Here is a 14,441-nt window from a genome sequence, read left to right as displayed (position 1 = left end):
TATTAATATTAATAAAGAGTTTGAATGAAATTGCTACATACAACAGCCTTTACATACCTGCTCCCTACCCTACGCACAAACACCCCCGCAGCATTGTTGTTAGTAAATTTGTGCACCACTCAGGCCTCTGTTGGTGTCGTCATCTTTACCACTTTCAGTGTGCTGTCAATGGCCAAGAGAGCATTAACACCCGCTCCTCATTGGCTGAGAGTGTGGTCCACAGTCCTCCCTCTACTAGTCCGCCTTCGGTCTGGACTATAGAAGGCAGGAAGCATGGTTGGACACTTGTGCACTGTAAATGTGTGAATGAAAGCACACACACCGGCAGGTTCTTGCTGTTCTTGGTGTGCATGCCAAATCCCTCCACACGATGGCAGTGTTTTTATATTATTAAGACTGTTGTGTGGCTGCACTCTGACATAACTATTCAAACTTTGTGTTGTGTTTTCAGGGATTGTTCATGATGTGAAATGTTAGATGTGTACAGTTTATGTAAATGTTCCGTGTTTAAAAAGAAAATGACCAGTAGATGGTAAGGGTGACGAGAACAACTACTGCAAGTTACAGTATTCAAATTAAGCACAGGATCACACCATTATTCAAATTTGTGCTAGATATGTAAAAACGCTCACGTAGTGTTTATGTCAGTAACCGGCTTTTTGCGGTTATGATCCCTAAAAATACAGACAGCAGTAAAACCAAAAAGTATTTTCCTTTGGAGGGTTTTCAATGCCAGATGAAGAGTATTTTGCTCAAATAAGTAATAATTAGGGAAAAGACAGAAAAAATAATCATATTTTTAAGTAAGTTTCCTTTGGGGGTTGGGTTAGGAACCATAGCCATGATGAAGAAAGCCACAGCAAACTATCAATCAATGACATTTGAAAATCATCATCAAGTCATATTTGTATCCCCATCACTGTATGATTATGTTGACATTATGTAAATCTATTTATCTGTTATAAAAGTGTGCCTTCAGAAAGCCGGCTACAAACATGTAAGCCGCAGAAGTCCCCTCACTGCTCATCAGACCTCAGAGTCCTGCCTGTTTTATGCACACGGGCCTCCTCTGGGACTCAGTCGCACCTGCGCTGCCAGGTGAAATGAATGAACTGAAATGAATTACTGCACCTGGAAGCAGGATGGGTCAAATGAAAACTCTCCCCCACAGTCTCTCTTCTGTAACTACAACTGACGCGCCTTGTTAATGTTTATCCTGCTCTTAATTAACCTGGTGTACGCGTAGAGCCACTTGAGTCAAACATGGGATAATTGTTATTTTGAGCATATTACGACATTGAGCCTAAGAGTAGATAAATGGTCGGCGTGGCAGCCGCCTCTGTGTGAACCCATCGGTTGCCTGTTTTCTCCATCTGACAGAAACAGACAACACGAAGCAGCCATGATGGGAGCTGGCAGAGTCCTAATTGCCCTTTTTGTTCAAAGACGCCTGGCAGGACAGTCATTATAACATCAGGGAACCTTTGCAACGCTGGCGCCCCCTACTTACCGCCCATCCTGCTGATTATCTGTGAGGATGTCTGGCATGTCAGCGGGGGGAAAAAAATAGATCACTACTTTCTCGCAAACATAAAAATAGAAAAAGAGTAGAGATGCTTGATTTGATTCTGACTTGAATAGAATGTAACATGCGAGAGAGGTTGGTGCATCCATCGTGGCACCTTGTAGCAAATGACAAACATAATAACTGCTAAACGATTACAAGATGTATCATCATGTATTAGAATTTAAATGAATGAGCCAGCATGCAAAATATAGTAATTATATCGTGAATGGGATTGAAAATATAAAAGATCACGTAACGTCAATAATACATCCTGTTATACTACATTTTACATTTGTATTTCTAATTAATGATGCAATGAATGTATTTTAGTTACACTTCATCATTTATTTTGTTTTTTCCATTTTCAACCCATTTAGAGAGATATTTTTACTACATTTAAAAATGCTTTTGTGTTTACTACGTTATCATTTGTTCATGTGTTTTCAGTTTGTATGATCTCGAGTTAAGCAGCAGAACAACACACAATCCTGCTGTGATTAACAGCTGACGAGCGCACTTCCTCTCCGATCTGCTCTCTGTAAAAGCCAGATGTGAATATCTGACTCAAGACCAGCTGTTAGACACCAGCATGACAACTGACTAAGCGCTCCATGTCCACTCCGAATTATTTTCATTAATATTTGCTTTATTTGTTAATGCTGAACGAACTGTGTAGATAAAATCACATATAGATAATGAATATACTGTTTACTTTAATACCATTTTCAACTTTGCACACCACAGAAAGCCAAGCTGGGCCACGGTAAGAAAGTGATCACGCCGTCAGACCACCGGCGGTTCAGCCTGCCCTCAAGTAACATGGACCGGATCCGACTGAACGACTTCAACTTCCTGGCCCTGCTGGGGAAGGGCAGCTTTGGCAAGGTGGGAGCCGAGACTGCAGACGTAATGTAAAGGCTAAAGGATCATGGCAGCGCTTTAAATATGACAGAAGAACGCCTGACAGTCTGCATTTGTTTGCTGTTCCAAAAGACCATAATCTCTTAGTTTCATTGTGACCATTGACCTGTAGGTGATGCTGGCAGAGATGAAGTCGACGGAGGAGCTGTACGCCATCAAGATCCTGAAGAAAGACGTTGTGATCCAGGACGACGACGTTGAATGTACGATGGTGGAGAAGAGGGTCTTGGCCCAGAGAGACAAACCGCCCTTCCTCACGCTGCTCCACTCCTGCTTCCAGACTGTGGTGTGTGTGAAAACTTCAGCCAAAGTCATGGTTACTTTTAAATACGTACTTCCTGCACTGTTGCAGAACTGCACAGACACACAATAAATGTATCACTTTAATTTCATTTAAGGGTGCTATTGTGCTCCCTCACCAGTCCTTCCACAGCCGTCTCTCTCGCTCTGACATTTAAAACCGAATATTTATCCACAGCTGTATTTGGCTTTTTCCTACTTACATTCATTCACACTCTCTTACCGGTGCCCCTGCAGAGAAGATTGATACTGAGCTGAATACAAAGTCTCCAGTATGACGTCAACTTTGTGCGTAGACACGGTGACTCAAGGGGTCTTTAATAAAAAAGACATTTACTGATCAAAGCTGGCTGACTTATAATACAGGTATATGAGGAGACTGCAGCCTGAAAGAATAGATCATGTCAGGCATTCATTTATCTGGAGGCGGTGTTCAGATACATTAGAAAAGATATATATATATCTATATATATATATACGTTTCTTTTCTAAACATAATTCTGTCTAATGCAGTGCTGGTTTTAGTGTGCACATATTGTACTTCTCTTTGTGAAGCATCCATTAAGAGCTCCTCTTTGGGCAATAACATCCATTCTTTTTGAAAAATTCTAGGATCGGCTGTACTTTGTTATGGAGTACATCAACGGGGGAGACCTTATGTATCATATCCAACGAATGGGCAAATTCAAGGAGCCACAGGCAGTGTAAGGACACTCTATAGTTTATCCACAAGCACCTGTTTTTACAATAATTAAGATATTTACCTGCCAGATAAAGAGGTTTACACCCACCTAGAGCAAGTGCTACAGCTAGTGAAACAGCAGTACTCTACTACACTGACATCTAAGCGCTAAACTTCTGGTATTTTGTGTGCAAATGTGTTTTTTTCATGCTTTTGTTAGATAGTTATAGTAGCGAGATGGGAAATAACAACGTTCATGGTCAGACCACCAGGTCGCACCAATACATATTAATATTTATTCCTAAGGGCAAGGGATTCTTGTGTATTGCTGTCTTGTATTCAGAATCACTTTCCTTAAAAATGATCTTCATAAAGATGTGTATTCATTTTCTTTTTTTCAATTTTGCAGGTTTTATGCCGCAGAGATTGCTGTCGGTTTGTTTTTCTTGCACCGAAAGGGAATCATCTACAGGTGGGTGAGTCAGAGAGAAACCAGTTTTATGTAATGACGCATCACATTCACCTCAAATTCATTCACTGCTGCATGGAAAACTCAACACTTATTTTGCATCAGAGGAAAAGATTAAGGAAAGAAATATAACGTCTGTCTTTGTGTTGAAAAGAGCGGAGTTGAGAGTCATTAAAGAAAGTGTTAAAAAAAAGTGAAGTGAAACACAGGAAACTATTTTGAGACGGTGTAAGGGGAGGAAAACAGGGGAGACAAGCTGAAGCTCAAGATACGGGGAATTGAAGTAAGACACGATAAAGAAGTTAAGACAGAGAGACTGATGGGTAAAGCAGACAACAGGATCTCCTGATCCTCTTGTTCAAGCAGAACAAGAGGATCAGGAGATAACAGACAAGACAGAAAGAAAATAAATTAAGAAAAGACCTCAGGAAGAAGGCAGACAGAAATGCTTTCACAGAGACTAAGGTCACCCTGTTCCTCTTCAGTACTTCAGCTGAAGACTCTGCATGTGTTTGGCATCCTGACACTACTGTGTGACAGATATTGCTGCCTGGCGTGGGGAATGAGGAGGCGATGAAAATGAAGACTTGGGACATGAAACACAGACAGACGAAAAAGCACAACGGGAGAAAAAAAAAATGTATCTGAGGCCAAGACATGATTGTTTGTTACCCGGCGTGTGGTGTGTGCTGCAGAAAGATAAACCGCTCAGAGAGGTGGCGGTGGTGCAGAGCAGCACTTTTATGTTTGCTCCGACACACACAAGATTTTAAAGTGGTCCCAAATCCAGATGCATGTAAACAAATGCTGGCTACCCGTCTCTGCTGCAGGGATCTAAAGCTCGACAACGTGATGCTGGACTCTGAGGGCCACATCAAAATCGCGGACTTTGGCATGTGTAAGGAGAACATGTATGAAGGCATGTCCACGCGCACTTTCTGCGGGACCCCGGACTACATCGCCCCAGAGGTGAGAATGAGAGGACAGCACTGTTTCTTCATTTTAGGTTTTCTTGTCCAATATATTATGGATTTGAATTGGAGGTAACTGACCAGTCGCTAAGCCCCTCCCCCCCGAACAGATATTATCCAATCGGAGTGTAGTAACTACGCACGCCAGGTGTGTCAATCGTACTCTCCTGGTGTTGGAGCAAAACGCAGCAGTTAGCGAAGTCTATCAGCATTACTGGAAGCGGCTAACCGGTCAACCTCTAGAAGTAAAGGAAGAACGAAGCGCTCGGCGGTTCCCTGCTGGACAGATGAGTGCGGTAAAGTAGTGAAAGAAAAGGGATAAAGCTCCCAGGACATCAAGAAGAACTCATCATTTTCATAATTTAATAAGATATAAGCAAATACAATCAAAGGTTAGGAAAATGATTTGATATTGAAGATGTTTTAATGAAATCTGCAACGTATAACTAAGAAATAAACTTTCCAGGTTACAAACCCACAGCGGTATTTTGTGATTGATCAGAAAACAGGAGCGAGACATAAATATATATATCGTGGTTGGGTAAATTGCAACATTGCGAACTGGATAAATTGCTGCGAGTGCAGCTGTGATTTAGCTCGTTGCGTCTGCATGATTATTATAGTGTGGCTGTGTCCGTGTGTAGACTGTGGGAGGGAGGGAGGTGTAGGATGGCAAATTGGATGGTAGGAGAAAGCGCCTTTGTTATGGCAGCTCAGAATAGTCGACTGCACGGTTGACTGGTTGGAGTTTAGGTGATAGAAATGCTACTTTACAGTGCTGCTGCTCACAGTCTCTCTTGATATATTTACTGTTGCTCTCTGGGGTTCTATGTGACACTTGGCAGCGGAAACAAAGCCACCTTTTAAATCACTGAGCCTGTTCATAGCCTCACTTGTCTGATGGGGTCGTGTGTGCATATATTTGATTATTCCAAGTTATTCATCTTTTCACTTTTTGTCTCTGTCAGATTATAGCATACCAGCCTTATGCAAAATCAGTGGACTGGTGGGCCTATGGAGTTCTTCTGTATGAGATGCTGGCCGGACAGGTAAATACATTTAGTGGTGTGTATCAATAAAGTACCAATTTTGATTTGAGCCATTTATCAAGCAAAAACACAACATTCACTGGTTCCGTCACTTCAAATGAGACAATTTAACTGCATCTCCCTATTTTGTGTCGCTGTAAATTAAATATGTTTGAGTTTTATCAGACAAAACAAAGCAATTTAAAGACGTCATCTTGAGCTCTGAGAATCTCTGTCTCTGAAGTTGTTATTTTCCCAAAGTGTGTTTACTAAATAGTTACACAATTAATACACATAAACCGATTAATCTATACAAAATATTGGTTTCAGCCCTCCTGTTCGTAGGTTCCAAAAGGTAATTGGAAAACTGGTGTTTAGTGAATCAATTCATGAACTAATCACTCCATAAAAGGACATTTTAGTAAAACTGTTCATGTTCATCATGACCGTGCCTGACACTTGCGTACAACCGGCCCTTGACAACCTGTATCTTTGTGATAAGAAACTACAAAAAAAGTGATCTTCCTGATTGACCAATGAAGTGTTGAGACACTTACAGGAAGAGTAAATCCTAGGATTTCCAGTTTCCAGGCAACAGTTTAGAAGAAGATGTTTTTTTTTCTGACAGAAGAGGAATCACACACAGAAACACTCACACAGATAAGAATCACAACAGGAGTTTGGGGACCAGGACGGTATGTTGTAATCACACATGAGCTGCAAGTGTAATACCAACAGAGAACTAGACATTGTCTTGACTTGTGTTTTTGACTTTACTGTACGTATAGCACCATGAACAGCACGGGACCACCGACTGAAAACATCTATGAGTACAAGACAGCGACGTTACAAACACCTGTGACACCTTCACTGATCTTGTCGCCTCAGTATCTTCACAGAACAACCCTCAAGCTGTGACACCGTGTTTGTTTTTCTCCTCAGCCCCCGTTTGATGGAGAAGATGAGGATGAGCTCTTCCAGTCCATCATGGAGCACAACGTGTCCTACCCCAAGTCCATGTCTAAAGAAGCTGTGTCCATCTGCAAGGGAGTAAGTACGAAAGGGACGCGCAGTGTTTTAGAAAGTAAAGAAATCAAATCATAGATTTTTTTTTACAGTCCAGGCAGCAACTAATTTCCTTTAAATGCTGATGTGGAATAAAAATCTGAAAGAGATTTGAAACGTACATCCAATCACAATAAGTAATAACTTGAAGTAAAGTTATTGTTGCCTAGTAAGATAACTGCAGGGACTGTTTTTACAGGCAAGATCTAAATGTCAACTACTGAAAAATCATTGTCATCCTGCGCTATGTTGTTGTTGTTGTTGTTGTTGTTGTACATCATTGCATTTACATGCATTTTAAAAGGTTGCTGTCTGACCTCTGACTTTCATGCTGTGACACAGTTGATTGAACTTGATTTTTACACCATTTATACCATCAGAAGGCAACACATGCATCCATATATTGTTGCACGAGCTGAGTAACGATGTTTCACACAAACAAAATATCTACAGAACCCATTATTGATTTTACAGGTTGCTCTCTCTAAACACAGTCGGTAAAGTCAAGTCACAAATTTTCCGCCGCTTTCAAAAATGGTCCTTTATTAAGCAGGCACCTGCTCGCCTCATACCGTACCCGGGCATCACTTTATGCGACATCGACACAGGGAAGCGGCGTCGTGGCTGTCATTGTTCTTTACCAACAAGGAAATGAGGTTTCAAAGTCCATTTACACTGCAGAGAAGATTCAATTGAGATTCAGGCACAATCTGATCAAGTCTTTTAATAACGCACCCCGCCTTCATTTATTATGATCTTACACCCTGTAGCTGCATGCCGCCACCAGAAATATCAGTCATCATCTCAGAGCCGGTGACAAAGGAGATAATCCTCACCCTTGCTATTTACTTCACATCTCATTTGCAAAAAAAAAAAAATTGATTCACGATCAAAATTAAAATAGGCTGCTGAGTCAGGCCGTGTAATTTCCTGCCACTGTTTTGAAGCCGGATGAGTAAAAACAGTCGAGTGTCGGTCTGGCTCTGCAGAATGTTGTTGGAGAAGAAGAAGAGAAGATTACAAAAAGAAGTTGGATTGCCAGCTTCAGAGATGCTCACGTTCTCTACCTTTTCTTCTGCTCGAGCAGCTAACTGCCTCTGTCACGCCTTCTAATCGCTCCTCTTCTGTTTGCCGCCAGCTGATGACCAAGCACCCGTCAAAGCGTCTCGGCTGTGGCTCGGAGGGGGAGCGGGACATCAGGGAGCAGGCCTTCTTCAGACGCATCGACTGGGAGCGCCTGGCCAACAGAGAGATCCAGCCGCCATTTAAACCCAAAGTGGTGAGTGATGCCACGAGTGTGTAGTGTGAGACAGAGTCAGTCGTCCTCAATCCCGGTATAAATGGGATATTATGTTGATGTGTACTATGATATTATACATTTAGTCGAAAAATCAGTTGAGAGACTATTCATAGATTACATATTCATACAGTAATGTCTGCTCTTGGCTAATCCAGCAAATGAAATTGATGCAAACATATAAAAATCTAATATTGCCATAAAGAATCCTGATAATTTATACTTTTCTCATGTGATTAAAGCATCATAATCACTTCCCTTTGATTCAAATAATCTCTTCGGGGCCAGTGCAAAAAGAAGGAATGATTACATCAAACACGAAAAACTATTTCAGTGCACATATGAGTATGTGAAGTTGACATTTAGGCAACAAGATTATTGGACAGCAAGCTCGTTTGATCAAAAGAGCACCCGTCGTCGCTCATGTTAATTCATGGCATTTCTCTCTTGCTTTCAACTGGGTATGGTATCACTTTCATTAATTAAATCTGGCAACACTTATCTGTAAGGTGCTTTCATCCGCTGAGCTAGGATGTGATGAGAACTAAGGCAGGTCTCAAACATGATCATTTATTCAATAGATTGTTTTCATCAACCTTTAGCTCAAACCTTAAAAAGCATTTCCACCTCAGCCAAGAGGAAGATGTGACATATACGTTCAAAGAAAAACAGGTGGTTACTTCCAGACACAGAAAATAGATGATGGATGACGACAGAAGCTAATTAACACGTATAACACAATGACCACAAAACGTTTGAGTGTTTTTGAAGGTCTCGTCACGGAATAGACTTCATTCTTACTCCATCTTGTCTCGCTCTAAGATAAAGAGGACTTTACTTCAAGAGCGGTCTTTGCATTATCTGATTTATTTGTTAAAATCATTACTGTGATTGTTCATAGATCCTTACATTTACATTATTTCATCAAGACATTTCTCACGAGTACTTACAAATACACACATAAACAGTATATATGGCGATAAAAGAGGAATCTTCATTTGTTCTCTGTGGGTGTTTTAATGGGAATGTGGATCTGTCTGATCAATTTCAGGATTGCCTCAGTGGTTTACATGTCTGGTCTGGGTCTGGTCTCGGTTTCTGGACTACAACATTGGCGTGATTTATTTCCCTCACGCTCCTGTTTAGTTTTCTTGCAATTCCTGTGGTGCTAAAAAACGTCAAATCACCAGAAAAATGTCAATCTGTGTCGCTCTTGAATGCATCACTGTGGAATAATTGAAACACTTCCTCAGTGAGCCTTTACGTGTGTATGCATGAATGGGTGTGTAACGTTCATCTTCACCCAGTGTGATGGTTGTATGCACCCATCAGAGGCTGGAGGCCGATCCCAGCTGCAGACACCAGCCCCTCAGTCTCTGACACCTGAGCCTCCTCCTGTCACCGCACGACACTCTGTTTTCAGATTGTTGACCCCCCGCCTCCCCCGTCCCCTCGCTGCCCACAGCGCCCGAAGCAACACACGCGCTGCCGCTGAGGATTATAAATAGCTCTCTAAGAGCAGAGTTCCCTTTGCTTACACACAAGGCCCACAATAAAAGCAGGGTTACACAGCGGATGTATCTGTCTCCATTCACAGAGGGGGGTGGGGGGGGGGTGGGGGGGGAAACATTGCTATAAGTGGATCCATCCAAACAGGGGGGCTTTGTGTGGCGTATCACAGTTGTGAGCTCATACACGGCGTCATTAATTGGCCTGAAGAGACTAGCAAACAAAAGATCCATCTTAGGCTTTATGGCTTCTGTGATATTACAGAAAATGCCGAATATGCTGATCCGTCTCCGGAGAAAATGTGCTGCAAACAGCAGGCGCTGAAATCCACTGTAAACCATATTACAGCGCATTACTCAATCTAAAGGGTTTTGTCTCGCTTTCTTGTAATAGTGTCGTGACTGTGCTGAAACTGTGCATGGCACGCGGCAATATGCACATATATATATTCAGCCGGAGACACGCGACAGCCTCGGGCGGAGCTGCACACTGATGACCTCCACTGTGGATGCTTAGGGTTTGCGCCTAATCTAATTATAACTTCTGCCCGGCTACACATCGGGCTTCGACATTTTCCAGCACCACCTTCCCTCCGGGACCGTTGGGAAGCTTTCTATTAAAAGACTCATGAGGAAATGTCCACAGTTCAGTCGCTGCCTTATAGTAGTTCTTTGACACTGGTACAGCGGTCCAAATAAAGGTCGATCCCTTCCACGTCTGATATTCTATTTATCTTTTTCAGTGCGGCAAAGGAGCAGAAAACTTCGACAAGTTTTTCACACGCACACAGCCCATGCTGACCCCTCCGGACCAGCTAGTCATCGCCAACATCGACCAGAGTGAGTTCGCAGGGTTCTCCTACATGAACCCTCAGTTCATCCATCCTTCCCTGCACAGCGTTGTATGAGCGGAGAAACACACGGACTGTCGCCGATTACAGGATCCTTCCAAACTCCGACAAAACGATCCCGCTGGCAAAAGACTCGGACCATCCTCAACAGTGTTCTGTCTACTAGTTATCAACATCTGTGCACAGAAGTTAGGGGAGCAGTGTTAAAGAAAAAGGACACGGCACTGATATTTTTGCATAATTCTTCCCCCTAACGTCTCATATTCTTTATTCCTTATCTGTGTTGATCCAAACCTGCAGCCTTTTATTTTTCTTGTGTATGAATGTGTCTATCAGTTACTTTGTTTATTAGGTATTAAAGATGCAAGATCTTTTCCTTTCTCATGTTCCCCCATCGTACTACGCAACAAGCTGCAATGCACGACAAGAAACGGAACGTTGTCGGCTTTATCTACTTCTGAATCGCTACACGTGTATTTTATATTTATATACTAAAAAGAAAGAGGTAGTATACTGTTACATGAGTGCCAAAGTAGAAGAAGAAAAAAAATTGCAGTTTTTTTTCCCACCCTCTGGCCTTCCCAACACAACCCAAACCCCTAAACAGGGGCCGTTTCTATGTGTTGTTTTGTAGGACGTGGAGCTACAGTTAATCTAACTCAACACAGAGAAACAGAAGCACATTACGCTCACAGTTACAAGCTGTCGCAGCCTTTTCAACGCAGTGGAGTTCAGCTTATAGGGTCAGAAAACTGTGGATCAAATAGACAGTGTTTTTAAGTACAAACATGCTATTTCCATATGCACAAAGCAGATCTCTGTTGCATGCTTATTTTTCTGACTCTGTATGATCAGTAGACTCTAGGATGCAGTACACGTCTGGTATCATTGTAAAGTTTAGTATTACGATATAAACGATGTAAATATATAATTGTTGTATGTTTTGAATCGTCTTATTCTAAAGAGGAAGTTTTGATTTGTTTAAAGGAAAAAAAAGTTTTGTTCCTGTTTTATGTTCCGCTTAACTCAACCTTTATGTCCAGAGAAACCCTTCTATTATATGTCAACCCTTTTTTTTTTTTTTGTAAATATGTTTCAAAGAGATGTTGCTAAAAGAGAGGTTACTTGCAGATTTTATACAACAAACTGAATGTGCTTTTACTACCGTAGACAGTTTGAACCTTTCTATGTCTAGATTACCCCTAACAACAGTATATATATATACATATATATATATATATAAAACTTTTGGCTGAATCTTTGGTAGCTTTGGTATCAGCAAACCTTGTATTTCCACTCTTTATCCATTATTTTCTACTACTCAGTGTCATGGCGAATATGCAGCACCTACAGTGCGTGAAATGGTTGAATGCCCTCTTGCCTTGGTCGTCTCAGGGCCGACTCCTTCCGTAACAAATTCAAAACCCAGTCACGGTACAGTAGGAGGATTTTGGAGCCCTCGTGGCTGAATTATGTCTATTTTTTTCCCTGCGTATATTGTGTGCATGCGCGAGGCGAGGCCTGATCCAAGCATGCAAAAGACCCCTGCATGGTGCAGAGATCGTGGAGGTTCTCCAATTTTGTTGCACAGAATGAGACAAACCAATGGGCATCGTGCGCTTTTCTACTCATCGTCTCCTCGTGTAGCCCGACATGTTTGGCTACAAAGCTGAATTATAAACAAGACAAATATCTGTAAAATGCTTCTATTGGCTTTTTTTTGTTCACTGGTGCCAATTTTTGAGTATTTCTGTTTCCAGCCAGGTGTGTCCTATTTTTAAATACTACGACTACTGAGGCACACAATGCTACACAACAATGATGTTTCATAAAACTGCCAAATTTACTCTTAACCCCTTCATTAGTTACTGGACACGTAGGCTGATGATGCAGCTTGTCACATCTGGACCAAATGAGATTTTTAAGGTCAAGAGAAAACTGAATGTTTACATGTCTCACATTGAGAATCTTTATCCGAAGAGAGGAAGAGAGAAAAAAAACAAAAACAACAACTTTGGACCCATGACAGAGATATTCACATGTCAGGCCAGTCAGGGTACAGCACCACTACAGTCAGAGCCACAGGGATCTTTGTATGTGTCTTCTCTCACTGCCCCTGCTTTTGTTAACCTGATTCTTCTTGTTCCTCTGTTCAGTGTGGTATGATGGATACTGTGTATAAATAAAGTATGAAAAATATCAATCATCTCTGTTTCATTTTGGAAGGGGGTCAGAGATCAATGTCCTGACAGCTTCACTTGTAACGTGTGCATTGTTGGCTATATTATTGCTCTTTAAAGACCTTTAGGTTTAAAGAGGTTTAAATTGGTCTACACTTCAATATTTAATGTGTATATTAATGTGGTTATGTTTCACGTGTGGAAGAAAAAGAAAATCCAGCAATTTAGTGTGTGAAATATTTTACATGTGCTTTTTAATACGGGCTTTTGGCCCAGGAGGAAAGGCAACAGAATATAGACAAACACATTGGCCACTTTAATAGGTATACCTAACCAATCTAATGCAAACTATTACAATTTCCATTAAAATCTCTCTGACAGTGTCAATCAGGAAATTGTGATATAAAGGCAGAAGTTATGGCTGCGCTGTTGTACTGGACTGCACAAGTGTGCCAAATAAACAGAGTCGATTTGTTCACAGCTGAGCACACTAAACGTTGTCCCTAATATTGACTTATCACAGATCTATAATACACGTGCTCAGTTTAAATGTACTTCCAGTATTTTCTTTTCTCTGCACACTTGCTTACACTTCCTGTCAGAGCTGAGTGGAGCTGTCCTTGGTCCTAAAACACTACAGGCATATCTTGCTCTCTCCCTCTATCTCCCCCTCTCCCTCTCCCTCTCCCTCTCTCTCTCCCCCCCTCTCCCTCTCTCTCTCTCCCTCTCTCTGTATTTCCATTCAGCCAGTGGACCAGCTCTCTTTCTCTCTCTGTTGGAGAGTGTTGCACTGACGCACCGCTGCATCATCTTGCTCCTCAAAGATTGTCGCGGCTTCATTTGGCAGTTTTCTGAAGGGATATGCGATCGAAGTCGTCGAAGAGCCGCATCACTTTCTACCACGTCGCTGATGACAGAGCAGACGGTCTTTCTCTGCAGGATTTAATCCACAACTTTCAGCACAACATTTGCTTCAAATGCAGGGAACCCCACGCTGAGACAGATTCAAAACAGGTAAGAGCAAGTGTTTTGCATGTTGCGGTCTCGGTTTTTTTTGCACTTTCTCAAACTCTAATACACTGAGTGATGTGTTTCACATATTCACTGGTAAGTTTGATGGTTGTAGTGAGTTTTATTATGGTTGTTAGAAATCCCTATCCTGTGCTATCCCCGATATGTACTACTATACGAATCGAGCTACAACTAATATCTCGTTCAGTTGTGGTATTTTATTGGATTATTACGCTGAAACTATAGGATATCGGAGACTATTACAAAACATACAACCGCATGGCTGCACTGTTAGTCTCTACAGGGAGCATCATGGTAATATAGGATTGACTTTGACGTGTTGTCATGAAAACTATACTCAATATTGTCAATGACAATCCTAAAATAACTGTATAGCCGAATCATTTGCAAGAAGGTTGTAGAAGATCAAATGACTGATGTTGGAAATTATATTAGGAATAAAGGACTATAAGCGTGAGTATTTCTGTTCATCTTTTTACTTATTAACAGGTAATTTTCTAAGGAATAGCTAATAACTAAGATCTGATAAGGGGATCTGCATGTGACACGGCTCTGTAGTCGTGATTACTA

At 41.5% G+C, this 14,441-nt stretch overlaps 1 protein-coding gene across 1 annotated transcript in view; it reads left to right on the top strand.

Moving 5' to 3' along the window:
• The window catches only part of prkcab (protein kinase C, alpha, b), a gene marked incomplete at both ends in the record, with an annotated part of 83,134 nt that extends 72,418 nt beyond the window's left edge, over nt 1-10,716 (top strand). The window contains 9 exons of the mRNA XM_079176850.1: nt 2,312-2,452; nt 2,601-2,774; nt 3,401-3,492; nt 3,880-3,942; nt 4,770-4,908; nt 5,879-5,959; nt 6,881-6,988; nt 8,142-8,282; nt 10,552-10,716. Coding sequence (XP_079032976.1) covers nt 2,312-2,452; nt 2,601-2,774; nt 3,401-3,492; nt 3,880-3,942; nt 4,770-4,908; nt 5,879-5,959; nt 6,881-6,988; nt 8,142-8,282; nt 10,552-10,716 — 1,104 coding nt within the window. The remainder of the gene's footprint in view (nt 1-2,311; nt 2,453-2,600; nt 2,775-3,400; nt 3,493-3,879; nt 3,943-4,769; nt 4,909-5,878; nt 5,960-6,880; nt 6,989-8,141; nt 8,283-10,551) is intronic.
• Between the last annotated feature and the right edge of the window lie 3,725 nt (nt 10,717-14,441).

Source organism: Pholis gunnellus (genome assembly GCF_910591455.1).
Source record: "Pholis gunnellus genome assembly, chromosome: 17".
Taxonomy (NCBI): Eukaryota; Metazoa; Chordata; class Actinopteri; order Perciformes; family Pholidae; genus Pholis; species Pholis gunnellus.
This window is presented reverse-complemented; position numbering and strand designations above follow the sequence as displayed.